Here is a 27,989-nt window from a genome sequence, read left to right as displayed (position 1 = left end):
CATGCGTGTATGTATACGTGTGTGTGTGTGTGTGTGTGTGTGTGTGTGTGTGTGTATGTGTGTGTGTTATGAGGGGAGGGGGAGGGCATAATTCTCACTAGCAAGGGGTACTCACACGAGCCCCTCCTTGAAGGAGTGGCCATGTAGGACAGGAAGCAGTAACCTGAGATTTCTGCAAGGGTGGGCAGCTTTGTGCTGACCAGGGTCCCTCTCATGGTCCCACAGGGCACACATCACCCCAAGAAGGATGAACGCTCAGACCCATGGCGCTTGGTACAAGTACTTTATTTTAATTACAATAGTGCCACACCAAAACTACAGTAGCACGAAACATAATAATACAAAAAATAGGTTCCCCAGCTCCAAACCCCATGTCCTTGTACCCGCAGGGAAGCGCCCAGGCTTGAGAGGAGGGGGTCTCTCCGAGAGCAGCTGCCCTTCTCCTCCTGCCTCTCCCATATGTCTGGAGGGATGGGGGCGGGGTGGGGGCAGGTGGCTGTTTTTGCATCCATCCGTCCCTGCTCAGCCCGGGCCTTCCTGCTATGGCCGCCCCGCTCACCCTGAGCAATGGCTGTATTGCTGAACCCCAGCTCGGGACCCTGGCTTTTAGACACGGTGTTGGAATCTTTCCAGGACTGCCTCTCCATGGGGAGGCAGGACTGCAGGGAGGGGAGGACTAAAGGGAGCCGAGGATGCAGGCCCAGAAGGTCCATCTCTATGTTGTAGCAGGGCATGGCTCCAACACCTTCCTGCTTCCTGTGTGGCCTTTCCCCGAGGAGCTATGAGACTGTGGACGCGCTTACAGGGACCAGGAACTCCATCAGGGGCCAGCTTGCAGCTCCCTGCCCCAGTGCTAAGGCCAACCCTGAACTGGGCAGGGCCGAGACTACATTTCTGGGCTTCTTGGCCAAGGAGGATTATGGTATGGGGGAGGGGGGTTACTGTGCAATGTGGGGGCGTGGCCTGCTGGGTGGTGGCACTAAGGGGCTCCCTGCTCACAGGTCACAGGGGCTTGCCTCCCTACAGCAACCATGAGATCTAACAATAAGCACCACCTAGTGGGAACCCATACATACATCTCCTATTGGGTGATGCTGCTAGGTGGATGACTTCCTGTAGCCCAGATGGGGCTGGGGACCTACCGTTCTCAGCCTCCTCTGGCTCACAGCCCTCCACCCCCATGACAGGGGACCCTCCACCTCTAAGAACTGGTTTGATTCCTGTGCCACACACAGGAAGTTGGAAGCCTGAGAGAGGTCAACAGCTCCCCACACTGGACATCTGTAGGCAGGCTGGGACAGTAACCCTGGGGGTCCTGGGAGAGCGGTTACGGTGTTGGCTTCTAGTCAGGACATTTGAGGACTCCATGGGGAAAGCCAAGGGCTTCAGGCGGGGGCTGCCTCCTCGGTGGAGCTGAGGGGCCACAGCCTTGGGGAAGGCACTAGAGAAGAGGTCCTGGGAACCAGGCCAGGGCAACTCTGGCTACGGAGCTTGGAGAGAGAACTGGACTACTTTTCCTTTACCATGGTGCCAAGGGTCAGCGAGGCAGACCACCTCGGGATGTCGGAATTGCTACAGAGAGGCAACAGGTCTCCAAGGCCAGAAGAGGCGGGACCAAAAGAAAGACATCTTTGGAGAACAGTGAGCATCTTATGGGGTGGGGCCTCCGCCCTGAGGGGCTCCTATGGTCTAGCCCAGACTGCTCAGGTGCCCCCACGGGAGGGCCCTAGTCTGGCCTTGCACTGCTGCAGCTAGCATTTGGGTATCAGCCCATCCTTGCTGGGGTTCCCATGGTTGGATTCCAGAGACAGGGCAGGTGAGCTGAGAAGGGTCACGTCCAGAGGCCTGGCCCCTCGGCTGACCTCTCCATCTCCTGACTGCAGGAACCATCACGCCAACGATGGGCTAAAGCAGTGCTCAGTGTGGGGGCTTGCTCAGAAGCCTGGGGTCCCCTGGGGTAAATCAGTGGGGCTTCCTTTGTCCACAGGTTATTTAGAAAAAGAGAACATAATAAATATACTAATCTTTCCTTTAAAAAAAAGTGTTTTAAATGCGGTTTTTTTTTCCCTGAAGATTTCCAGTGTATTCCATAATGCTTAAAAAATAGTCTCCCCAAAAATATATCTTTAAAGCATTTGACACAGTGGTACTGTGGTATAACTGGCATTATATGTGGGCGAGGGGCTGTGTCCCATGGCCATTGTCAGTGAGGCCCACCAGCTCGACACACAAACGCCCTCTAGCATCACACGTGGGTGTCTGGGATGCCAGGGCTTCATGGGGGTCAGATCTTGGGTCCATCATAGGCTTAGACAAGCTGGCTGCATACCCTCCAGGGTGGGGAAGGGGCCCTAGGCAGCTGAGGGGCTGGGCGGCGGCCTGGAGGCTGGAAGGAGGGTCACAGCGCAGCCCCGCCCAGGAGCTGGCAGCAGGCCCCGCCCCCTCTTCCACGTGTGTCCTGCAGCCCTTTACCAGACTTCGCATTTGTGATGAGGGTTCATCGGGGAGCCAGGAGGGCAGCGAAAGTGTTCTGAGAACTCCTTGGAGTTAGAGACGGAGCCGATGACCCGGAAGCGGGAGGGGCTGTGCGGGTCGGTGATGAGGCCTTCATGGGAGCTCTCAGGAGTGCGGACGGAGCACCAGACCTTGGAAGGGGGTAATAAAGGGAATCTGGGGTCACCCTGGGGCCCTGAAGCGGCTCGATTGGTCCCACTATGACATCAACAGAATGAGCCTGAGCTCCCAGCGGGCCAGGAGGACCTCCAGGTGGACTTCTGTCCTTCCTTGCCCCTCGCCTCCGCCTCCGTATACGGCAATGTCGCGAAGACAGTCTGCTGATTTAGGAAGGCGCCATTTGAGGGGAACCTGCCTCTGGCCCTGGAGTCTTTGGCTCTGGAGCTCTTGTACATTCCCACGGTGGGACACACCAACCTTTCCTCCTGGCGAGCTTACCTGTGCAAATCCTAGGAAGAAGAGCTGGTTGTTGGTGAGACCCAGGGTGGGCAGTGTCTGCTCAGCTCCGTTCTTCTTCACCCAGTTCTGGTAAGCCTGGGAGGAGAGAAAAGCTGAGCTGAGACAGGACACAGGTGAGGATGGGCCACTTGTGGAAGCTCAGGGGGAGCCCCACCAACTGGGGCAGAGGTGGGTGCCTGGGCGTCGGCTTCCTTCTGTGTTCTCATTCAAAAGGGAATGAGTTCAACCCTATGGCCTAAACACACACTCACACCAGCTGCCAAATGTATGCCTTCCACTGCAGCCTCTTTCTGACGTACCGGCCGGATACCCAAGATGCATCTCAAACTCAACACGGCACAAATGGGATGTTAGCTCGTTCCACCCCCGCCTCCCCATACATACGGGTGTATACCAAGTACTCTAACTCAAGCTGATCCAGAACAAACCTCTTCCCCAAGCCGAGGTGTCAGTGACCCTTCCCAGGTGGTCGTGGCTGAGTTCTGGGACAGCTGGGAGAGTCCTCCTGTCACAGCTTTTGTGGGCAGAGTCCCTGCTGTACCCACTCAACGGCTCAGAGTTAACATGGAGCCACAGAAGCCGGGCGGCCATAAATCCAATGTCACGCCTTCTAGAAGGCCGGCCGTGGACCCCACCATCCCTGACCGGCCCCAGTTAATGCTCTTTGTACAGTCAATGGCACACAGCCTCTCCCTTCTGTGCCCATCACGTCGCAGGCTGGGCAGGAGCAGCTCCCACCTGCCAGCGGCACCCTGCGGCGCTTCAAGCACAGCACAGGTGGCGGACAGAAAGCTCTCAATACGCGCCTGCTGGCAGACGGATGCCAGGCCAACTGTGAAATACTTCCGCACTCAGTTCCCGAGTCTGCAAACCCGAGCTGGGATGCTAACACCAAGTCTTGAACTTGCTGGGGACCCCAAGCCTGCTCACAGAACAGCCCCAGGAAACAGTGCTTTTCTCCATGTTTACTCTACGTCACAGCTGGGGAGAACCCCTGTACTGCCCTCTGCCAGATGCCAGTTGGTTTGGGTCAGTTCTCTCTTCTCTTCAGGAGTGGGTCCAAGCCCCCTGGCTGCACTTTCCTAACAGCCAGCCACCTGGTGCAGGTGCTAGGAGTTCTCAGAGACGCGACTCGGGTCAATTAGGCCAGCCCTGGGACTTGAACCCAGAACCCTCTCAGTGTCCCCGGTGTGATCTGAATGGAAAATGTCCCCCATAGGCTCACGTGTTTGAACACCTGGCTACCAGATGGAGGTGCTGTTGGGACCGCTGAGGACCTTTAGGAGGTGGCATCTCACTGGAGGAAGTGGGTCACTAGGGGGTGGGCTTCCAGGCTTTAGAGCTCAGCTCACTTCCTGTTTACTGTCTAAATCCTGACTGCAGAGGCAATGTGGCTGATGCTTACTCCCGCCACACCTTCCCACCATGGCAGACTGTCCCCCGTGGCAAACCAGAACAAATCCTTTGTTCCCTGAGTGGTCAGATGCTTTATCACAAGGAGAGACGTAACCAGTCCAGTCCCTCTCCCACGCAGGCCCCTCCGGTCTGAGGTAGCAGTGGAAAGAATGGCCAGGCTGTGCAGTGGGCCTGGGCCTGCCCTGTGTCTCAGGAAGGCGGGTTTCCAGCAGGAAGCCTTCGAAGGCCTGAGCTCTGAGGCTCGCGGCTTTCTCGGTCAGCACTCAGCCACTCCACCCCATTTATCCAGGCAGCACACCAAGGCCCGTGGGCCCGCTGACATGAGCCTCTGTGGATGAGACACTCAGACGGCCGCAGCCCCAGGACAGTGCCCGGGCGGACGGAGCAGACATACCCGGTAGGCCGCCTTGAGTCCCCCGTTGTCGGCGATGTTCTCCCCGAGGGTGTGCCGCCCGTTCACGGGCTCCCCGTTCACACTGTAGTTGCTGTACTGCTGAACCATGCACTCGGTCTGCTGCTTGAATGCCTCCACAGACGAGTTCTTCCACCAGGGCCGGAGGTTCCCATCCTTGTCGTACTCCCGACCTGTGCAGGAGGAGTGTGGTCGGTCACACAGTGGGACCCGCTGCCTCTCCTCTGCCACCCTCTAGGCCCACGCGGATGGGAGTGATCAACCTATGTGGTGGAGGTTTGGCCAGTCATACCAGAGACCAAGCAGGAAAACGGTCCAGGCCACTGATGGTAAGTTCAAGGGCTAGCTTTCAATACTGGCTAAGGGCCCCTAACCCCAAGGAATAGATTCCTAGACAGGGCTGGCAGTGCCAGGATCACAGGCAGGCCCCAGCTTTTCCTTCTGGGCTATGGGGTCCCCAAGGCAGGAGGTAATAAGTGGGAGTCTGGCTATTAGCTAATGATGAGGGCTGGACTGCCATTTCTCTGACTATGGTCAGACCAGAGAAGTTTCTAGAATGGTAGAGAACTGTGCACTCCCTGCCGAATACTATTGCCGACCTCTAAGTATGAGCACTCTCCATGAGCAGGGACTTCACAGTAACCACAGACCTTCCTACCACTACATGGAATCTTCATGTTCACAGCAGAGAGAAGAGAGGCGTGGACATGTGATGGGACTGGCTGAAGAAGCTCATACCGAAGGCAGCAGAGCCAAGCTTTGAACACTGATCCTTCTGTACTAAGATCCTTAGAAGGGAAGGGACCAGGAAACAGACAGGGTGGGTAGGAAGCTGGCCAGTTCTGCCTGAGTGGGAGCCCCAGGCAACGTGTACCTTGATCGTCGAAAGCATGAGTCAGCTCATGGCCCACCACGACACCAATGCCACCGAAGTTCAAGGCGCTGGAGGAGGAACGCACAGGTGAGAGAGTGAAGCCTGGCTACGTGACCTCAGATCCCAAGGCATGGTAGAGACCCGCAGGGCTTTCTGGGAACGTGGCCCCTGGAGGTAGCAGGAGGCTGGGCAGAGCTAGCCATAGCTGACTATGCCCTCTGGGGCTGTGCATGCGCAAATCACTTCAGGAGTGCTGGGTCTTAATACTCATGAATGGACTGAGGCCGGGGCCAGGTCAGCCTGTCTGCCTAAGCGTCACACAGTTAAGATCCAGCCTGGGATCCAAATCCAGGACTGTGGCTTTCAAAGCCTGCCTGCATGAGACACAGGCATGATGTCTGACCTCCAGCTGTGTTTTAAGACGCCGTCCAGAGAGGTCCTGACTCTGTGACATGCTCATCCAAGCTCCACTATGCAGGGACAATCCAGAACCAAGAGAGGCCAGGAGGGAAGGGCCTGGGTCACAGAAGCTGTTTCGTCCACTGTCTCTATCTCCCAATTCCAGGCATCTGGGCCCTCCGGGCACCAATGGCTCAAGGAGGCTGGCTGGCTAAGTAGCCAGCTACGAGGGCTGGGCAAGACTGGACTGGCGGCTGCTGAGGTTGGGGAATGGTTGGGGAAAGAGCACCGGACATGACCTACTTGGGCGAAGAGCGGGTATAGAATGGCGCCTGCAGGATTCCAGCGGGAAAGACAATCTCGTTCTTGGTGGGTGAGTAGTAAGCATTCACCATGGGTGGGGTCATACTCCACCTGCAAGCCACAAGCACACGTGAGATCTTTGGCAAAGCTCCTGGAAGAGAACCTCTGGAAGAGCAGCCGGTGCTCTTAATGCCGAGCCATCTCTCCAGTTCCCTGGAAAAGACTATTCAAATCTTACCCCTGCCTGCTGGGCATGGTAGTGCATGCTTTTTTTTTTTTAAATATTTATTTATTTATTTATTTATTTATTTATTTATTTATTTATTTATTTATTTATTTATTTATTTATTATACAGTATGTATGACTGTAGGCCAGAAGAGGGTGCCAGATCTCATTACAGATGGTTGTGAGCCACCATGTGGTTGCTGGGAATTGAACTCAGGACCTCTGGAAGAGCAGCCAGTGCTCCTAACCGCTGAGCCATCTCTGCAGCCCGTGCATGCTTTTAATACCAGCATTTGGGAGGGAGAGGCAGGTGGATCTCTGTGAGTGTGAAGCCAGCCTGATCTATCTACATAGTGAGTTCCAGGACAGCCACGGCTATGAGACCCTGTCTCAAAAATCCAAAAAACAAAACAAAACCAATAATAAAAGGAAATCTTCCTCCTTTCCTAACCATATGTCTGTGTGAGGCTTTTCTATCTCTACTTCAAAACAACGTGTTGTAACAGTTGAATGCAGAGGCAGACATGGGACTCCAGCTGCCTTCTGTTAAGCCAGAATGAAAGAAATCTGGAGAGCCTGGGGTACAGCTCAGTGGTAGGAGAAAGCCCCGATTCTACCCCTACAATGTGTCCTGAAAAGAAATGTGCAACACTTCTGTTTTTAACACACACACACACACACACACACACACACACACACACACCTTATAAAAGATTTGTACTTTAGGGGCTAAAGAGAGGGCTCGTCAGTTAAGAGCACTTGTTATCAAAGAGGACCGGGTTTGGTTCTCATCACCATATGGTGACTCATGGCTATCTGAGACCCCAGTTCCAGAGGATCTGACCTCCTTTTCTGACCTCTGGGCACCAGGCTTGCACATGGTACATAAACAGACAAGCAGGCAAAACATTTATATATGTAATTAAATAAATGTAAAAGATGTATTTTATTTATGTGTGTATATATCTGCCTGTCTGTGGATATGTGCAGGTGTTCATGGAGGCCAGAGGTGCTAAGAACTATATTTGGGTTGCCTAGAAAAGCAGGATATGTTTTTGTCTGTTTTTTTTTTTTTAAAGATTTATTTATTTATTTGTTATGTATACAGCATGTATGACTGCAGGCCAGAAGAGGGCACCAGATCTCATTACAGATGGTTGTGAGCCACCATGTGGTTGCTGGGAGTTGAACTCAGGACCCTGGAAGAGCAGGCAGTGCTCTTAACCACTAAGCCATCTCTCCAGCCCTTGTTTTTGTTTTTTGAGACAAGGTTTCTCTTTGTAGCCCTGGCTGTCCTGGAACTCTCTTTGCAGACCAGGCTGGCCTCTCCCTCCTAAGTGCTTGGATTAAAGGCATATGCCACCACATCTGGCTATAGGATGTGTTCTTAATTGCTGAGCTATCTAATCTCTCCTGTTCTCATTAGAGAGAGACAGGGTCTCACTATGTAGCCCTAGCTGGCCTGAAACTCTACCAGGCTAGTCTCAAATTCATATAGAGATTTGCCTGACTCTGTTTCCTGAAGATTTGGATTAAAGGCGTATGCTTACCATGCCCTGCACATAAAATATTTCAGAAAATAGTCATTTTACAAACTTTTCATAAAACCAAAAGAATGCATGTTTTAAGAGCTTCTTGAGTACCCGTTTTTTTAAGACTGTGTTTCATGTATTCAAGGCTGGATTAGAATTTATTATGTAGCAGGGGGCGGCCTTAAGCTCTTGGTCCTCCTGCCTCCAGCACCTCAGTTCTGAAACTGCAGGTGTGCACATCACCCCTGTTTTTTTTTTTTTTTTTTTTTTTTTTAATGAGGTGCTAAGGGTCAAGAATGCTAGGCAAGCATTCCATCACCAGAGCTACACCTGCCGATCTCAGGATGGGGCAGTAATGTTTTAAGCATATGGAAGGGTCCGAAGACCAAAAACTGTATATCACTAACCATATAAAGTGAACCAAATAGCTGGCATTTCAGTGTTTTCCTGGTGCAGAGGGGAGAGCCAATGAGGAATGGAAAAAGAGGAAGGACATTTGCCACATGAGCCCAGTCACTCTGTTTTTTCCCAGTGAGCACCACGGAGGTATTTCGCTGGGTGTCATTAAACCATGTGAAGATATCAAGAAATTTACTACATCACATCTATATCCAAATAACCACCGATATGTTCATGGGCGGATAACAAAACTGATGTGAAAGATGAAGTTAAATTTAAGATCAGGTGGATTGGCGGCCATGCCCGTGCTGTGCTTTTACCGTTGAAGACGTAGAGGAAACAGATTTCTGAACCTCTTGTCCACAAGAGGGCGCCAGAGGCAAAGGGGAGCACAGTTCAACAGTGACAGCCTTTGGGGCCCATCCAGAACCTTCTTCAGGCCCCTGTGGGTTGAAGCCACCACTTTTGTTCCCGAGGACCTGAGGACCACCTGTGGGGCCTGCCCCTCCCCGGGAGTTCTAACATTTCATCGTCAGCGGGACCCAAGAGTGAGATTTTTTTTTTCCTTCCCACGGCCAAGAACGAGAAGCAAGCTCTGAAAGCCGCTGAGTCAGCAGAGCTGGGACAGGAAGCCAGTTCTCCTCAGCTACAGAGCATCGCCCACTGGGCCAGCAGGCCAGGTGCTGGGTATGATGCTGACGCTCCGGCCCCCAGCCAGGACCCATTGTGGCCTTCTGTCTCCATTCCTCATACCGTGCTCACAACGGCTGTATCTGGCAAGCAAGTGTGGAAGCCATGCTGCCCCCACCCCAGGTCACTCTGGGTCTCCCTGTGTGCAAGGAGCCCACACCTTGAGGAACTCACTGATCTCTGTTGGGGGCTTTCCTGAGCTGGTCGGCTGTGACCCTCCATGAGAAGTTGAAAAAGCGCATGGCATTCTCAAAGTAGAGATCAGGAACTGCTGTGTACTGGGGAGGCAAAGCAGAATCAACGATCAGAGCACGCTCAGGCTGGGAACCAAGGGAACCCCACAAAGCCAAGCGACTAGTCTACCGGCCAGAGGCTGGAACGGAGGAAGGCTCAGGGCTATAGGCTCAGCGTCTCCCTTGGCCTTGACCTTCCTCTTCAAAGACACTAAAAGCACCACCCAGGGGTGTCCCAGAGCGTCATGGTGCTGTGAAATGTCCTATTGCAGCATTTGGGACTTCAGCAAGAAGTCCATGCCCAGCACCGACAGACATACCATATCCTATGCCTGCCGTAGCCAATATGGCAAACACCAGCTATGAGGCATGTTAAATGTGCTTGTGTGGCGTTGATATTTTACTTTAACTGGGCCGGGGGTGTAGCTCAGACGGCAGAGCTCTTGTCTAGCACACATGAAGCCCTGGGGGGGGGGGGCGTCCAATCCCCAGCACTCATAAGCTGGACATGGTGGTGAATGCTTATGATCCCAGCACTTGGGAGGGGAGGTGGAGGCGGGAGGATCAGAAGTTCAAGGTTAACCTTGGCCACACAGAGTTCAAGGCTAGCCTGGATTACATAAGACCCTGTCAGTAAGTAAAATAAAAATTTAATGAAATAGGTCCCTGTGGACAATACAGACCTAATGCCTCAGAAGTGGGAGGGCACACACCCTCATAAACCCCTCAACACCCAGCTGGACCCTCACACATCCCTCAAGATGCAGCCTGGGTTATCTGACCCAGACAAATGCAGAGTTCTTGCTTAGGTACATTCTAGATCTTTCTAGCTACCCGAAACAGTTGAGGAGTGCCGGGGCAGTACCTGGTGGTCTCCAGGAGTCCTTGGCTCTGACATCCTGATACCCAGGAGCACTTTAAATGAGTCTCAAGGAGTCAGGCTGCAGACAGTCTCACAGCCTCAGAGATAACTTTAATAGATTCGGGTTTTAAATACAGCCCCGAAGTGGGGCTACTGTGATTTCAACAGGGCCCCAACCGACAACTCTCAATCATGACGGCACGAAAGGCCTAATCACGTGGGTCGGAACCACGGTCCGCTCAAGGCAGCTGATTGGCTGGAAGCTATAAGCGGCAGGGATGGCCATTACCCCTCGCTGCCTACACTAAGTTTCAAACCACCTTTGGGGTGTACGCTTTCTCTTTCTGTTAGCATTTCAAGGTCAAAGCCAAACGTCTAATCATTGTGGGAGGAAGGAAGAGAGGACCCAGGGGCAGGAGGATGTTTGGAGCAGCAGCAGGAGTGAGGACTCACTTTGTTCACTGATTCTCACTGTGCCTTTGAAGATCTGCTTTCTTCCTTCATTTCTTCAGAGTGATAATTCTAAAATTTATGTGTGTGTATGTGTGTATGTGTGTGTGTATACACTTGTGTGTGTGTGGATGACCATGGAGGCAAGAAGGAGTCAGATCCCCTGGAGCAGGCAGTTACAAGCTGCCCAATATGGATGCTGAGAAGCCAACCCAGGCCCTCTGCAAGAGCAGTGTGTGCTCTTAACCACTGAGCCAGCTCTCCAGCACCTCCCTTACTCTTTTGATTTCTTTGTTTAAGTTAGAGTCTACCCCATAGTCCAGGCTGGCCTTGAACTTGCTAGGTAGCCAAAGATGGCCTTGAACCCCTGCTCGTCCCGCCGCAGCTTTTGGAGAGCTAGGATTAGAGACATGTCTTGCCGTGTCTGGTTATTCCCCCATTCTTTTTTTCTGTTTTGTGGTGATGAGGATGGAACCCATGGTCTCACACACTCTAAGTACATGCTCTACCACGGAGCCACCCTGCCCTAGCCATTCTCCTATGATTTCCCACTCACTCCCTGGAGCTGGCCATTTCCAGTGGGGCACACAGCTTGTGTTCTGGCAATAATCACTGGGCAATGGCTGATGGTGGCTCCAGGGACACAGGAACCCCCACTGACCCAGGACACAAAGGAACAGGGCAAACCGTCCTCACGCCCATATCCCCAAACCCCACCCCAGGTCGCTTTGATGCAGGCTGATAAGCATGTTATCTCCACCACCTAGATCAGACCAACCCTGGCCTTTTCTCACGTGGGCATCAGGGAGTCTGCGGGGCGGGTGTAAGCCACTTACATCATTGAACACTTTGTCCAGCTCCTTGGGGTCCATGATGAAGTTGGGGTAGCCTATCATGTTGTAGATGGCATCCGCCTGGACAGAAGGGGCCGAGTAAGACAGTGCCAAGTGATGCTGGCCAAGCCTGCCCCAGCTCTGTGGGGTCCAGGATCAGGGGTTGTGCCAGGAGAGCCAGGGCTAGCCTCCCGCCTCCCTAGGGCTTCTACATCTTTCCCTGGAATGAGTCTGGTCAATTCTGATGAAATGTCACTTCCCCCAAGAGAGCCATTACGGTTTGGACGTGTGCCCCCAGAGTCTGCGCACTGTAACTGAATCCTATTTGGAACAGTGCTGGGAGGGAGGGGATCGGGTCACAAAGCCTTCCTTGGCCCTCATGAATGACCACCGCCACGGTTGCAGGAATGATCGAGGAGGGAGGGGTCATCATCACAGGAGCTGGCTCTTATGAAAGGGTTGGTCTAGCCCCTCTGTGGTGTGCATGCTCCTTGCCCTTCCCCCTCCGGCCATGGGATGTCTCCTGATAGCACGCCATTGTGGGCTTCAGGATGCCAGAGTTCCGGTAGATTCACAGGGCACAATGGCGTCCATGCACATCTTCACTGGACAGAACCTGTCCCACCCACTCCCTCCTCCACCCAAGGCTCTGCTTCTGTACTGGCAGCCTAGTACCCTCTGAACTCCCAGGCAGCCTCACCTTTTCTTTGGCTGATCTCCGGGTGTCTTCATCCATCCATTTCAGGGTACTCAGGCTCTCCTCAAATGCCTTCTTGATCTCCAAGATTATCTCGCTGGCCTGACGGGACAGATGCCACACCAGTAAGGGCTGGGCTATGACGTCACCTAAGCGTATCAGGAGCCCTGTGCAGAAGGATGCTGCCAGCCAAAGGCTAACCTCTGGTGCTGGGTCAGAGAGGAGCCAAGTTTCCCACGCGTCCTCTCCTGACAGTATCCAGCAAGACAAGACTGCCTCCCACTGACAGGACTCAGGTGGCCCAAGATGAGGTAGGCTTTGGGGACAAGCTTCTGTTGCAGGACTTTTCACCAGTGAGGAGGCTAGACTACGTAGCCTCTCCCACACTGACCGGAGCAAAGAAATCATTTCCCATGGAATGAGCTTTGAAATCTAAAGAATTTGCTTCTGAGGGATACTTTCAAAAAGGTTGCAATCACTCCAGAGATGCAGCCCTGGAAGGTAACTATGTCATGGCCAGACCTGGAGGCCAAAGACAGGTGGAAGATTCTAGAGGGCGGTGGCACTGTCCAGCAGCAGGAGTGGTGGGATTGAGGCGGAGGGCCGGTGACTCCGACTGGAGTCTCTCTGTTAACGGCCGACTGACATATTTTCTGTGCACTCGGCACTATCAGCAACAAAGCCTGCAACAGAGGCCGGGGTGTGGCTCTGTCGGGAGAACGCTTGTCTAGCACGCACTCACTGGTTCAAACCCCAGCACCCCTACCCACAGGAGGCACTTACTATGTTCTTGCTGTCTTCAGCAAAGGTTGCTTTCACAAACATGGGGCCTAGGGCAAAGCCCAGGTTGTTCTCTGTGTCACTCACGCAAAACTTCCAGCGGGGGAGGCAGGTCTGGAAAACACGCACGTGGCTGTCAGTGGGCTCAGCCCCCTTTCTCCCGGCCCCTCTCATCTGGGGATTGGTGCTACCGGGGTGGGGTGGGGGTGGGGTGGGGGGTTGCCTGTGCTTTCTTCCGGAGCTTCAGAGAGACACCTTTTCTGACCCAGTGGGAGCTACTCTAGGCACTGAACCAAGAAGACACAGGACTTGCAGATGGAGTTCTCGCCCGGCATGCACGGGGCTATAGATTCTGTCACCAGGACTGAAGGAAAAAAAAGATAGGCGTGACAGCCTGGAGTTGGTGACTCGAGGTCTGAGACTAGCCTGGGCTACAGAGTAAGACCACCTCTCTCTCTCTTCAGCCTGGTTCTCCCAAAAGGCCTGGGGATGTAGCTCAGTTGGAGAGTGTAGCATGCATGGTGTCCTGGGTTCAGGTCCCAGCATTACATAAAACTAGATATGGGGCCCGGTATGGATACACACACACCTTTAATCCTAGCACTTAGGAGACAGGCAGACAAATCTCTGTGTGTTAGAGGTCAGCCTGGTCCACACAGTGTGTTCCAAGCCATCCAGAGTTGCAGAGTGAGACCCTGTCTCTCTCTCTCTCTCACACACACACACACACACACACACACACACACAGAGTTTGACATGGTGGTGCACACCTGTAATCCTAGGACTAGAGAAGTAGAGGCAGAAGGACCAGGGGTTCAAGGTCACTATTTTGGGGTATGCTGTGAGTTCAAGGCTAGCCTGGGCTACATGAGACCCTGTCTCAAAAAGAAAGAAAAAAAAAAGAAAAGAAAAGAAAAAGAAAAAGAAAACCAAGATGAATTCTCCTCCAGGGTCTTAGAGCAGGTGAGGGATGTGGTTGGTGTAGGAGTCAGTCTCTCGCCGGCCTCCACCTTGGCCTCCTCTTGCCTCCCAGGGCGTACCAGAAACTTCTACTTGACAGTACAAAGCCTCCTCAGGGGGCCAGGATCCCACCCTGCTCCAGCCTCCTAGAAAGAACACAGCTCCAGGCACAGCAGAAGGCTCTCTTCTCAAGGCCTCATGATCACAGGATGCCTGACCGGTTTAAAATTGGAAACAAGGTGGCAGGCTGCCGCTGGAGTCTCCCTGAAGCCCTGGGAAGGCTCATTCCACTCATGCTGGCAGTCCTTGTGGATGGTGTGACCACACACATGGGAGCGCTGCTCACACCGACAGCTGCTGCAGGGCCCTCTCCACCCTGGAGAGTGGGCAGTGACAAGTCTTCACGCGCCACAAAGCCGGATTCATATCAGCCCCAGGCTGCTCACAAAGCAACGTCTGTCACAGACAGATGGACAGTCAACGTGTGGGGGTTCACACAGCAACGTGTGGATAATCAAAGTACAGAGGGGTTTGTTTGTTTGTTTTTGGGTTTTTCGAGACAGGGTTTCTCTGTGTAGCTCTGGCTGTCCTGGAACTCACTCTGTAGATCAGGCTGTCCATGAACTCACAGAGATCCTCCTGCCTCTGCCTCACAAGTGCAAGGATTAAAGGTGTGCGACACCACCATGTGTCCAAAATACAGGGTTTTCATACTCAATATGCCAGTTGGCCCAGCAAGGAACAGACTGTCAGGGACCCAGCTGTGTGGACGAGACCTCCACGTTTACTAAGAACAAGAAGTTGGCACAGTGTACATGTGGATGCCCCACCAGGCACTGCCCGCTCAGGCTGTTAGGTCAAAAGTCCTGGGAATATTTCCTCTCTGGACTGGGGTGGGGAGTAGCACCTCAGGGATCTCATCTGTCGAAAGTCATACTATGTCATTTGAAGTTTTCAAAAGAAAATTTTGTGTGTGAATTCACATGTAAGTATGGTATGGGCATGCTAATGCCACAGTGAGGGTGTGGAGGTCAGGGGTCGAGCACTGGGCTTCTCTTTCCCTTTTAAGGCTTTTAAGGCAGGGTCTCTGTTATTCCACCAGCTCAGTGGGCCCACCTGTCTCTGGCTACTATCTCTCTGTAGGAGCACAGGGATTATAGACGCATACAACTGCATTTGGCTTTTATGTAGGTTCTGGGGAATCTGCACTCAGGTCCTCACGCTTGTATTGCCAACATTTTACCCACTGAGACATCTCTCCAGCCCTGTATATCTCACTGTAGGTAGATTTTACCGTACACATTTTTTAGAGCAAGAAAGAAGGAAAGTGGGTACACTCTGGTGCATGTAACCCCAGCACATGGGAGAGGAGGCAGGAAGAGGAGAGGTTCAAGGTCATCCTCAGCTATGTAGTGAGTTTGACGCCAGCCTGGGCTACACAAGACTGTCTCCAGAAAAGACAGAGGGCAGGTGAGATGGCCCAGTGGGAAAAAGGGCTTGCTGCTCAAGTCTGATGACCTGAGTTCAACTCTCGGAACCCCTGGTAGAAAGAGAGAACTGACTCCTGCCAATTGTCCTCTGACCTCCACACACACACCACTGTGCACACACACACACACACACACACACACACACACACACACACACACACACACACACACATCACACAATGATAATTAAATACAAGAAAACTTAGAAAAGACAATAGTGGCCTCCACTCCCAGGCTTGTGAGGATCACATACCACACAAGGGAAGCAGCCATCCATCACTAGAGTGAAGGCGCTGAATGAAGAGCCCAGAGAGAGTATCTACCTCTGCTGTCAATCAGTTTAGTTGCTAAGATACCTCTTCGCTCTTTGTCTCAGCATCCTTACCTCCTTCCAGACGCTCCTGCCCACTTCCTGCTGGCTCAGGTCCCCTCCTGTGCTCCCAGGGACAGCAGCTGCCCCCGCTTGGGTGGCTCTCTTCATTCTCTCCCCTTACGAGACCCACAGCCACAGCTGCAGCAGAACCATGGTCTCCCTGGGACTCTGCCCCACACATGGGTGCGCACAGTAGCGTGCTCACCTTCTTGGTCCCGTACATGACCTCCATGAACTTCTCATCGGCATCCTGAAAGCGCTGATCCAGGAAGGAGCTTGTTTTCCGAACCAGGTTCCACATCATGTAGTTGTTGAGCAGGCTGTGGTGACAGGACCAGAGAGAGCTCAGAGAACCCTGGGCAGCGTTTCTGACCTGGGCTCTTCTTCAGCCTGTCCGCATGGCTGCTTACCACCCTCTAAGCACAGGAGACATAAGCTCTTCAAGGTAAAGCCTAGCTCTTCCAACCACAGAGAACCCCTGGTGTCTAATGCCATCACTTGTATACTGCTGGTACTCAATAAACGCCATTACTTGATTACTTCATCCCAGTTAGAAGGAGGAGACCCATGGCCAGCTAGACTCAAGGTTCCATGATTGGCAGCTCCTTCTGACCCATCTCCAGGGTATGGGAAACTTGCCATGCTTGTAAAGAAGTCACCTCAGCACAAAGATGTCTGTTGAACCTAAACACCTGACAAACGTATGTTTATGATGGAATCCTTTGTAGCCAGGAAAACATTTGCAGAGTTGGGGTGTTGTGAGGGAGGATGATAAAGGCCATGGGAGAAGCATCCGGTCCCGAGGATGGAGGAATACCATCTATCAGGAAACCTCTCTTTCTCCATGTGCACACACGAACACTCAGACATACGTCCTGGGAACTCCTCTTCTCCCCTCTATCTTCCCACATGTCTGTCGTTACAATCTAAAAAGTGTCACTGAGTAGTAACTGAAACTAGTACCTAGCATTTACTGGGTTGAAGTACTTGTCAGCACTACCTTCCCCTAGTTCTCCTACCTCTCCACAGCCCGACTATACAGGTAGGAGAGGGATGGGGGAAAGATGAAACTTGACCCGAAGCTACAAAGCTGTGAGAGGAGGAGCTGGGATTCGAACCCGAAGTCATAACCAGGAACTTCCCACAGAAGCCCACTTGGGGCCCCTTTTCTGAGTCCTCATCACGCCGGAGGGCAGGGCGGCCAGCCGAGGAGCCGTCCCAGACAATCTTGTCCCCTTAGTCCCAGTGCGTCACCCTTACCATTTATCGGTGTTGTTGATGAGGGTGGAGACTTGTCCCAGGTACTCCTTGTCATAGACCACGATGGGCTCAGACTCATTGATCTCCACCGGGTAAAAGATGGTGTTGAGAAAGGGCAACCAGTTGATGGCAGGTGCCAAGGTCTGCAAAGGAAGAGGGCAGTATGAGTGTGGCCGGGCCACATCCCCCTCAGCCCAGGTCTCTAGGCCATTCCTCAGAAGAAGGCATCATTGTGTCCTGACTAAGGGCAGAGTAGGATGCTGTGTGCCAGGGCAGAGCCAGGGCTGGCTGGCCAGTTTCTGTCTAAGGCAGTCTAAGGAGCCAGGCGACAAGACCCCATCTGAGGGGCTGGCAAAGCGACCTGGTGTTTAATAGTGCTATTGCTCTGGTCTGCCAGAACCAAGCCTGTTTGGTTCCCAGCACCCATGTAGGAGGCTCACAACCACCTGTAACTCGGGTCCCAGGAGATCCAACACTTTCCTTTGGCATCTGCAGGTATCCACACACACATGCACATACCTAACAAAACACACATACATATGAATAAAAATAAAATTAAAATAAAAAAAGAGACCTCCTTTGAAGGCTGGGGCAGCTGAAGCCAGCACTGAGGAGGCGGATGCAGAGAGATCTCTGTGAATTTGGGGCCAGCCTGGTCTACAAAGCAAGTTCCAGGCCAATCAGGGCTACATGGTGAGACTCTGTCTCAAAATAATTATTTTTAAAAATGAAGATAGCTGGGCAGTGGTGGCACACGTCTTTAATCCCAGCAGACAGATCTCTGTGAGTTCAAGGCCAGCTTGGTCTACACAATGAGTTCCAGAACAGCCAGGGCTACACAGAGAAACCCTGTATCAACCCCCCTTCCACACACACACACACAAAGGGTGGCAATAATTTTGCCTTCCCTTTGGGTCCTCATGAGGACCTGCCAGGGCCATCTGGAGTAATATGTATGAATCTTCTCCAACGTACGTGCCATATACGTGGGGCTTGGTGGATGAAGGCAGCTACCTCTCTGACTTCCCTAATTTTGTTGTAGCTCCACCTAAAAAAGTAACAAGAACCTCATATGGCTTGCTGGGGTTGAAGGCATGCATTGCCATGTCTGGCTATCCCCATTTTCAAACTCATTTATGAATTTGTGTGTGTGTGTCCACCACAGTATGCATGTGGAGTTGAGAGGACCACTCGAGGGCGCCAGTTCTCTCCTTCCACTGCGTGGGACCCACGGATCCACGGATCCAGCTCAGGTCGTCAGCTTGGCACATGCATCCCTCACCTGCTGAGCCATCTCACCAGCCCTGTATCATCATCTCAAACCCTCCCCCTTCCCCAACAAAGTATCAATATGTAGACCAGGTTGGCCTTGAACTTACTCCTGCCTCTGCCTCCTTCTGTGGGACTGCACCATCATGCCAGGCTCATCTTAAGCACGACTGAGTCCAGCTGAGTGGCATTGGCCACTCACTGTTTGGCCACCACCACCCCTCCCCCACCCAGGCTCAAGTTCCCAGCAGCTAGCCAGGGTGAAGAATTCTACTCCCAGCTTCCCGCATGCCCAGAAGGTGGAACCCATCCTCTCTATTTCCTGTCCCTATGCAGTCTACACCAAGAACCTCAGATAAGTAAGGTCACAAAGACAGTCTCTGTCCTTGTATTTGTTTCTTCTGATGCTAGAACCCAGGGCTTTGCACACGCAATGCTCTTCCACTGAGCGGCCCCCCAGCCCCCAGCCCCCGAAGTCTGCCCTTGGGGAGCTGGCTGATTTCATTCATTTAGCACAGCGTCCCCAGCAGGTTGCACAACTTTGGAGCAGTCAGCCCCAGTTCCGCGCCACCCACATGTCCGGTTATTTTTAGTGTGCCACTTTTCAGAACGTGAGGTCTCTCAGGGCTACGGGGAGTGTGCTTCAGCATACATGACCATCTGCAGCAATGCATCATGGGCACCTGGCTCTCAGCAAGCCAGCCATCAATGGCAGCCGTTCTGATCATTGTTCAAGTTCTGTCCCGAGCAGCCCTGGCCCCGAGGAATTTCAAATTCTGTTCTGCTTTCCCTTGAGGAAGTAGAAAATGTCTGGCAAATAAAGCAGCGAATGATACCTACGCTGTAAAAGCCCCTCACGTGGGAAAAAAATCAGGTAATGCCACGAAGTTCATCTGTACGATCAGAGTAGCGCACAGCCTGCCCTCAGGGAGAGTGGAGGTCAGCCCTAAGTCCCTCCACTTAGCAGGTGATTGTGCATGGGGAACCGTGACTTTCCTAAGGTCTCGTGTCAGCGAGAGCCGGTATAGGTCTGCAAAGCAGGTTCAGTCACCGCTGGGTTTATTTGCTTGTTGGCGGTGTTGGGCATTGAACTTGGTCTCCCACGCACTAAGCACGTGGGCTACACCCCTCGGACACTGCTTCTGGGCTCCAAAGGGCATTTCAGCCACTGCAGTACAGAGAGCTGGAAGGACAGACGTGAAGCTGAGGCTGTGCCTAGCTCCCAGAGGCATTGGTGAGCGGGCTAAAGCTCCTAGCCAGCTCCCAGCAAGGGGTTGATTGGAGCCAGGGATGGCGAGCGTTCCCACCAAGGCTGACTGTACCTGGCTGGAGACTGAACAGCATGGTGGGCAGGGAGCCAGTGTGCCACAATGCATCCCTGCTGCAAAAGAGATGCGAGCTGGGAGTGAGCAGGGCTGATGAAGTCCCCAGCAGGAAGCAGCTCAGGGATGCTGAGCCACATCGCAGCCTTTCGCTCACACGGAGACAACCCCCTCGTCCTCTGGAAATGGCTTGCCCTGTACCAAGCATCCGTGTCCCCTGGCCTGTCCTCTTTACCCTCCTCCTGGCAGATCCTCTGGCTCTGAGGAGGTTGAGAGGTGCCCTCGTGAGTTCTTCAAATAGGGCTCAGACTCACCCACCTGACAGCAGGATCCTCTGGCAAAGACCCCGGGGAGGGGGGGGGGAAATGGATACATTTACAAATGTCACTGCTCACGTAATTTGTGAGAACCACGTGTCAGTGGAACTCTCTGACAGAGATCTAGATCGGTGAAAATCACCATGGACTCTACACAACCTGTCCCTGTAGGGCGAGCAGATGTTCCCACCGGGAAGTACCCTGGCTCTGAAGTAAGGAGCCGTGTATGAACACTAGGATTTTCAATTTTCTAGCCTCGACAGTTTCAGTGATTCTCAACTTAACATGTTTCCCTGGAGATGGCTGTTTTAGTCAACTGGGATGTTCTGCTGTGACTCAGTCCCCCTGAGGACGCCGATGAGCTCTATTTTCCACACTTGAAGCCAAGGAGCTCTGCTGAGTACCAACCAAAGAGGCTTGGGAAGCCGAGAGACCAGCAGAGTGGCACACATCTACAGTTCTTGTGCCGGGGAGGCAGAGACAGGAGGATCACGAGTTTGAGGCCCGCCTGTACTATAGAAGACCCTGTCTCAAAGTTGCCAACGCTGGGGTGTGATATGGACATGTCATTTATGGCTTGATCTTGTGCAGGGGCAAAGCAGTGTTGTCTTCTGGGACATGATAGGACACTCAGGAACTCACAGAAGCTGTGGCTGTCTGCACAAGATCAAGCCAGTCAGCATTCCGGCATGGAGTGAGAGGGTCTCCCAAGCTCCCACCCCCAGCTGAGGAGCTACTGACAGTTGGTGTCTCCTGGAAAAGGGAGTCAGCTTTCTTTAAGGACATGATCCTTGGTGGGTTGACCAGGCTACAGTGGATGGCCCTCCACACCCACGAGTACAGGGGCAGCACACATTGGACTTGGTAGATTATTTAAAAAAACCAAAGAGGACATGAAGTTGGGAGTGGGTGTGGGTGGGATCTGGGAGGAATTAGGTAGAAGAGAGGGTGAATTTGGTTAAAATACATGGTATAGCTGGGTATGGTGGCATGTGGGAGGCAGAAAGAGGTGATATCTGTGAGTTTAAGGTCAGCCTGGTCTACATAGCAAGTTCCAGGTTTGTAGGTTTGTAGTGCAACAGCACATAGGCTGGCCTCAAATTACATAACATATATATACATAACACACACACACACACACACACACACACACACACACATATGTATGTCTGGACTGATGTCTCAGTGGGTAACAGCACACACTGCTTTTGTAGAAGACCCAAGTTCAGCTCATAGCACCCAGGTTAGGTGGCTAACAACTGTCCATAACTCCATCTCTAGAGGGTCCAACACCCTCTTCTGGACTCTGTGGGCATGTGCACTCCTGTGTCCCTACATGGGGACTTACACATATACAGACACATTAAAAATAATAAAAATAAATCTCTTAAAAAAACAAAAAAACAGCCGGGCGTTGGTGGCGCACGCCTTTAATCCCAGCACTCGGGAGGCAGAGGCAGGCGGATCTCTGTGAGTTCGAGGCCAGCCTGGGCTACCAAGTGAGCTCCAGGAAAGGCGCAAAGCTACACAGAGAAACCCTGTCTCGAAAAACCAAAAAAAAAAAAAAAAAAAAAACAAGCTAAGACTGGGATGTGGCTCAGGGGTAGAACAGTTGCCTAGATGCGCAGGTTCGGTTCCCAACACTGGAAATGAAACAGAAACAAAGAGAACTGATGGTTTCGGACTCCTCCCCCAGCGGGGAGGACAGAGGAGGAAGCCTAGCCTCCAACAGCCTTTGGTACAGAAGCTCCTACAAAAGAACGGAAGTGTCTGGAGAGACAACAGGATGCTTGGGATTCACGGCTCTGAATTCAGCCTCTACTCCAGGCTAGCCTGAAGCCATCTGGTACAGCAGCAGGGCTAGCCGAGAACCACATCATGGAGCTGGTGGTGCCTTTATTTACCCAGAGTTCGGAAAGAAAACTAGTCTTCAGCTCTCCTGTGCGTCCTCCTCTCTGCCTTATTCCAGTCTCACGGGGTGCAGGGCTTCCCCAAGATTAGAGGTATCTTCCTGTACCTGCACATCTGTCCAATCCCAGCCCCCCGGCTAACATTCCCTGGTCCTCCAAAGACCCCGGGAGCTAGAGTGGAAAAGTGCTGTCCCTTGGGCAGGCAGGGGCTGTGCGCCATTTACCTTTGTGTTCCGACCCAGGGCAGGGCTCAGAGAATGGGCCATGTGCTACTTTACCAGGAAGGAGACTGAGGCTCAAGGGGTTGTTGAGTCATGTGACTTGCCTTGGATAACACAGCTTGAGATGGAGAAGGGCAGTGCCATGTTCTGACCCCAAGCCCAGGCTAGCGCTTGTAGGCTGCTGCCTCTGAAGGAACCATCCCACCTGGGCATTGAGGAGCAGGCTAGGCAGAACCAATTATCTTTCTTTTCCTTTATTCTGTGGAAGAATAGCTCAAAGGTAAGGGAGAGGGGAGGTGGGGTCCAGACTCCAGTGACCACTGACTGAACACAGTATTTCTCTGGGCTGCTGTGCCCTATACCATCCCGGGCATCAATTTCAGCATCAGACTACTGTGAGGCCCCCAGGGTAAGACCTGCAGGGCTAGAGTACACCAAATTATGCCAAGCAAACAACATCTCCCTCAACCTTTTAGCCTCAGAGCGGAAAACAGTGCCAGATGGTGCCCGACACAGACTACCTGTCTCCATAACAACCCGCTCAGCGCCACTTCCCCTGGGAATCTGAAGGCAGCTGGCAGCTGCAGGAGGCCTGAGTGGGCTCTGGCTCCTCCTGGGACTCTTACGGCCTGGTTTAAGTGTGCCAATCATTAAACTTGAGTCCCTACCCTTCCCTGCCCAGATCAGGGCCAGCTTCTCTTCCCCCAAAGCCCTTAGCAGAAATACACAGACTGTTTCCTGGTGGGCAGGGCTAGCTGAGGGGGCAGAGGGGAGCAAGCTCATATGCACCTGAAGGAAGAAACGAGGGTAAGATGTAGTGTACCTTCTGAGGGAAGAGACAGACAGACAAAAGCTGGCTGGTCAGATGGCAGGACCCTGGAACATGGTGGTGAAACTCGGGTTTCATGAAACAGACACGTGTCCTTCTTGGGGCAAGAGCAAGGCTCAGTCAACAATGTCACCTGATAGAAGTCCCTCTCCCCTTAGGGCCTACAAGGCTGGATAGCAGGACAGACCACAAAGGAGGAACCAGCGGGCCACCGCTGAGGAACCCTGAGGCCCAAGCAGCCACCAGGGGGCAGCCTAAGACTGGACCGACAAAAGCTGCCACAGCAGGCCTCCAGTTCTGGTCACACCAGAGAAAGGAGAGGTCCAACTGGCAGTTAAAACTCAAGGATGTGTCACAGCCAAGCCTGGGTCCATCCAACTCTTCCACAGGAGCCTCTGGGCCCTAACCATGTCTCTTGGCTGCCCAGCTCAGAAAGGGCTGGAGGCAGCAGGTAGATAGATAGATCTCTGAGTTTGAGGCCACCCTGGTCTACAGAACAAGTTCCGGGACAGCCAGGGCTACACAGAGAAACTCTGTCTCAAAAAAACAAAACAAACTAGTGACATAGTGGTACACACCTTTAATTCTAGCCCTTAGAGGCAGAGGCAGGAGGATCTGAAGTTCAAGGTTATCCTTGGCTACCTAGTGAGTTCAAAGCCAGCCTGTGATACATAATACCCTATCTCAAAACAATGAAGTGAAATAAGCTTTGTAGGAGTTTTTCATTAAAAAAAGAAAAGGGAAACACTATATCCCACAACTCTGAGGTACTCCATCACCAAGCACGGGACACACAGTACATGAAAGGATGGAAACACTACCACGGTCTCCAGGGAAACATCTCAGAAAGCAGCCTCGCTTTGGCATCCCTTCCTGTCCTCGTGGTCTGTACTGGGTCAGGTTCCTTCCCTGAGCAGATCAGGTCGCTTCAAGGACAGGTAAGGTGGGTCTGAAGCACAGGTCCCCAGGGCCTCCACTGAAGCCCCGGCCCTGATGCATGGGTACCCTCCAACTTACCTGCAGCTCGGCAGCCGTCACTTTGTGGTAGATGAGCTCCTCATCACGGCGCTTCTCCTGGGGGATGGTGATATTGGCTAGCGCTGTCTCAAAGTCCAGGATCTGCTGCATCTGGGGCCTGATGGAGTCCTCATCCCCACCACCCAGCAGCTTCCCCAGCTGGACCATGTAGTTCAGGTATCCAGTCAGCACCTGTGGGACCCAGCACCCCAAAACTGTTGGCGGCAGCCACCTGCTGTCTTCTGAGCTAGAGGACAGCAGGACAGACTATAGCCCAGCACATAAAGCCCAGGAACTCACTATGTAGACCAGGCTGGCCTTGAACTCACACAGACCCACCTGCCTCTCCTTCCCTAAAGGTGTACGCCTGGCTTGGTTTTCTATTTTTGAGACAAGGTTTTACTCTGTAGCCCAGACTGGCCTGGAACTCATGGCAATCCTCCTGCCTCAGTCTCCCAAATGCTGGGATTACAGGCATGTGCCACCAAGCCCAGCTTCTGAAACAGCTTCAAGAATGACTTTGATGCTGTGTCTGTTCACTGGCTCCCCACAGGCCTCAGGATAGAGCTGAAGTGCTTCTACAGGTTCCGGGGCGGGGGGCAGGGGGGATGGGGCGGGGGGCAGTGCACTGCTGCCCTGGACCTCTCTCTAGGTCCATTCCAGAGTCAATCTTCTATCTTTTACATTTTTAGTTTTGTTTGTTTTTTTTTACATTGTGTGTGTGTGTGTGTGTGTGTGTGTGTGTGTGTGTGTGTGTGTGTGTGAAAGAGAGAGAGAGAGAGAGAGAGAGAGAGAGAGAGAGAGAGAGAGAGAGAGAGAGAGAAAGAGAGAGAGAGAGAGAGTTGGAGATTGTATGCACTGTGTTGTGTGTGTGGAGGTCCGAGGACAGCCTCTTGGACTCAGTTCTCCCTTCCCACCTTTGTGTGAGTTCTGGAGATCAAACTCATTTGCCAGGTTTGTGTGGCAAGCCTCTCTGCCTGCTAAACCATCTCACGGGCCCAATTTTTATCCCTTTAACGCGCCTGCTCTGAGCCACCTGCCACTGTGTGTCCCTTGATCTGAGTCAAGTGCCCCGCCTTACATTTCTTCAGCTGCCTCTCCGCTAACAGTGTGAGGCTGTGTCTCTCGCTGGGTGATCAGTCAAGCGAGGTTCACCTCTCCTAGACCTCGAGGTCCCTGGGGACCATCCCCCCAGCATCGGGCACTGAGTAGGCACAGTGAGAAAATGGAAGAACCTGTGGGTGTGAGCCTCAGGCCAGGTCTCCCTGAGGGCATCACAGGCACAGAAGGTTCTGGAGGAGCTGGCTCTGGGTGTGCAAACCGACCTCACCCTTACTGTGACCGTGAGCAGTCCCTGGGTGTCCCTGAGTTAGAGGCAAGGTAAAAGTCCCATCAACTTAACGGCGGTGATGCCACAAAAGGCCTCATGCCGACAGATGGTGGCGGCTGTCACCACCGCCTTCTTTAGAGAAGGGATAAATGATGTCCCAGTGCCTGCAACGCCTGACTGGAAGTTTGGGGACCACCCCGAGGGCTGCTTGTCAACCTTCAGGAAACTGAGTCCTCTGTAGAAGTCCAGTTGTGTGGGGTGTGCAGAGGGGGGCAGGCTGGGCGGCAGAGGGGGGCAGGCTGGGCGGCAGAGGGGGGCAGGCTGGGCAAGCTCACCTTCTCATTTTCCGTCTTGTTCAGGTAATAGTCCCTAGAGGGCAAGCCGAGGCCGGACTGGTCCACCTGCAGAGAGATGCAGGGTGAGAGGGAGGCCCCTGCTTGGCTACCACCTTCCCTGGAGCAGGTCCCAGCAGGAACAGAAGGAAGCTGATAGCCATCACTGATACATCCACCCAGCGACCAGGGGTGGGACAGGTCCATGCCCACCAATCTGCAGGGACTTGGGTTCTTCTGAAGGGCTAGACAAACCTATTTAAACAACCCTGGGCCTAGGCAAAACACTCTATTTCACCAACATTGTCCATGTGGTTCAAGCCACCCCAAGCTGTGTGAGCATGGCGAAGTTACTAAACCTTTCTGATCCTTTGGATCCTCCTTATAGAAAATAGGGGACATGGCTGCTACCCTGCAGAACTGGAATGGTACCTTGTGGGGACAATGGTGGTAAAGGACCATCTGAGAGTTGGACAGGGAGGAGAGGAGCATTCTAGAGAGCTGCCATGGCTTCTGGTCCCATCTCGGCAAACCTCATCTCAGGTAGGAGTTATTATAGTGCATTTGGTTGACAGGGAAAGTATAGTTCAGAGAAGCTGAGCCACTTGCCTAAGATCACACAGCAAGTGAGTGGTATGGATGGGCCAGGTGAAAGCACAGAGAGATGGACACAAAGGCCAGGGGCTGAGGACGGGGAGCAGAGGGTGTCACCGGTCGCGTCCAGGAGCTAATGTCATCTCCTAGGCTCAGCCCACCTGGATCACATTGCTGTTGGAGTTCTTGGAGTCGGCGCTGACATAGACGGAGAAGAAGGGGGAGGTGCGGTAGTGGGCTGTGACCACCTGCAGCGTGTCCTGGAAGTTGTCCTTGGCCCAGGGTCCTGTGATATTCCAGCCTCCAAGCTGTGGGGGAGAGAGCAGACGGGGTGGTGCGTGTGTGCACGGGTGTGTGCCTGTGCATGTGTGCACGGGTGTGTGCCTGTGGTGAGCTGGTGTGAGAACACTATGCACATCACAGAGCCTCATGTTCTGTGACTCTGGGGCAGTCCGTTCTCTGCCCTCCTAAGCAGACGAACAGGGTGATGGTCACTGAGGGTTTCTGTGCATTTTTGTGTACTTAGGGCATCATTCATCTTGGGTTTTTATTTTGTTGTTTTTAGATTCTCTAGACAGACAGGGTCTCACCATGTAGCCCTGGCTATCCTGGAACTCACTCTGTAGACCAGGCTGGCCTCGAACTCACAGAGACCCCCTGCCTCTGCTTCCAGAGAGCTGGGATTAAAAGTGTGTGCCAACACACCTGGCCAACTTGTCCTTAAGTGTGCTAAGAGCACACATGTCTGTTGCTCCCACATGGCTGTGATGGAGGTGGGTTTCCTGAGTCACACGGACACAGTGACATTCAAACATAACTCCAGAGGTGTTTATGGGGAAAAGACTGAGAAGTCACAGTCGTCTTGTCCTGCAAACTGGTAATGAGTGCTTGCTCCACAAGCATGGAAACCACGCTGAAATTCCAAGCACTCACAATAAAAGCTGGGTGCAGCATCTTGCAGGCCTAATGACCCCAGTGCCGTAAGAATGGGAGGATCAGCTGGGCGGTGGTGGCGCACACCTTTAATCCTAGTGCTTGGGAGGCAGAGGCAGGAGGATCTCTATGAGTTTGAGGCCAGCCTGGTCTACAGAGCGAGATCCAGGACAGGTACCAAAAACTACACAGAGAAACCCTGTCTCGGAAAACAAAACAACAACAACAAAAAGGGTGGACTGCAGGGACTTGCTGGCTATCCCCATGTTCAGTGAGGAGACCCTATCTCAGGGGACAAGGAAGAGAAGGACAAAGCAGGACACCTGATGCCCTCCTCTGGCCTCCATGTGCCCAAATAAATATACATGCACACACACACACACACACACACACACACACACACACACACTCTGCCCTTGGCCCCCCCTAGCTTGGCACATGCTGGCCCATGGGACCTGTGCAAGAGAGGATGGACAGATACTGTCCCAGGGTCACCAACCCCAATGCAAGACCTTCCCCAAGGTGAGCTGAGAGGCAAAGCCCATGAGGGAGGAGGGGTGACTAGAAAACATTCCCAGCCACCTCTGCCTGGACTGGGAAGCAAGGCTAGCCTCGGGCAGCCCCACTCAGAGGCCACCCAAGACTGCAAATATGGTCAGGACGGACTGGTTGGGGCAGGAGGCCAGGGATGGAGCTCAGCTGGCAGGGTGCACATCTCACATGCACAAGGCCCTCGGTTCAGTCTCTAGCATT

At 53.0% G+C, this 27,989-nt stretch overlaps 1 protein-coding gene and 1 long non-coding RNA gene across 4 annotated transcripts in view; one reads left to right on the top strand and one right to left on the bottom strand.

The window, feature by feature from the left end:
* Positions 1–269: 269 nt before the first annotated feature.
* The window catches only part of Ece1 (endothelin converting enzyme 1), a 102,104-nt gene continuing 74,384 nt past the window's right edge, over positions 270–27,989 (bottom strand). For all 3 annotated transcript variants that reach the window (XM_006980869.4, XM_076565452.1, XM_006980868.4), the window contains exons 6-19: positions 26,465–26,611; positions 25,713–25,778; positions 24,048–24,239; positions 17,163–17,305; positions 16,108–16,222; positions 13,083–13,193; positions 12,303–12,401; positions 11,606–11,683; positions 9,399–9,502; positions 6,378–6,488; positions 5,676–5,743; positions 4,784–4,974; positions 2,953–3,048; positions 270–2,645 (exon numbers count right to left, since the gene is read on the bottom strand). In XM_006980869.4, coding sequence (XP_006980931.1) covers positions 2,469–2,645; positions 2,953–3,048; positions 4,784–4,974; positions 5,676–5,743; positions 6,378–6,488; positions 9,399–9,502; positions 11,606–11,683; positions 12,303–12,401; positions 13,083–13,193; positions 16,108–16,222; positions 17,163–17,305; positions 24,048–24,239; positions 25,713–25,778; positions 26,465–26,611 — 1,698 coding nt within the window. In that variant the 3' untranslated portion in view covers positions 270–2,468. The remainder of the gene's footprint in view (positions 2,646–2,952; positions 3,049–4,783; positions 4,975–5,675; positions 5,744–6,377; positions 6,489–9,398; positions 9,503–11,605; positions 11,684–12,302; positions 12,402–13,082; positions 13,194–16,107; positions 16,223–17,162; positions 17,306–24,047; positions 24,240–25,712; positions 25,779–26,464; positions 26,612–27,989) is intronic.
* On the top strand, positions 4,970–7,968 carry LOC121827426 (uncharacterized). Its single transcript, XR_013049405.1, has 3 exons — positions 4,970–5,130; positions 5,430–5,762; positions 6,241–7,968. It is a non-coding gene; the product is annotated as an uncharacterized LOC121827426 (long non-coding RNA).

The sequence above is a fragment of the Peromyscus maniculatus genome, chromosome 2, assembly GCF_049852395.1.
Source record: "Peromyscus maniculatus bairdii isolate BWxNUB_F1_BW_parent chromosome 2, HU_Pman_BW_mat_3.1, whole genome shotgun sequence".
Classification (NCBI taxonomy): Eukaryota; Metazoa; Chordata; class Mammalia; order Rodentia; family Cricetidae; genus Peromyscus; species Peromyscus maniculatus.
Note: the sequence above shows the minus strand (reverse complement) of the source record. Positions and strands in the feature narration are given on the sequence as shown.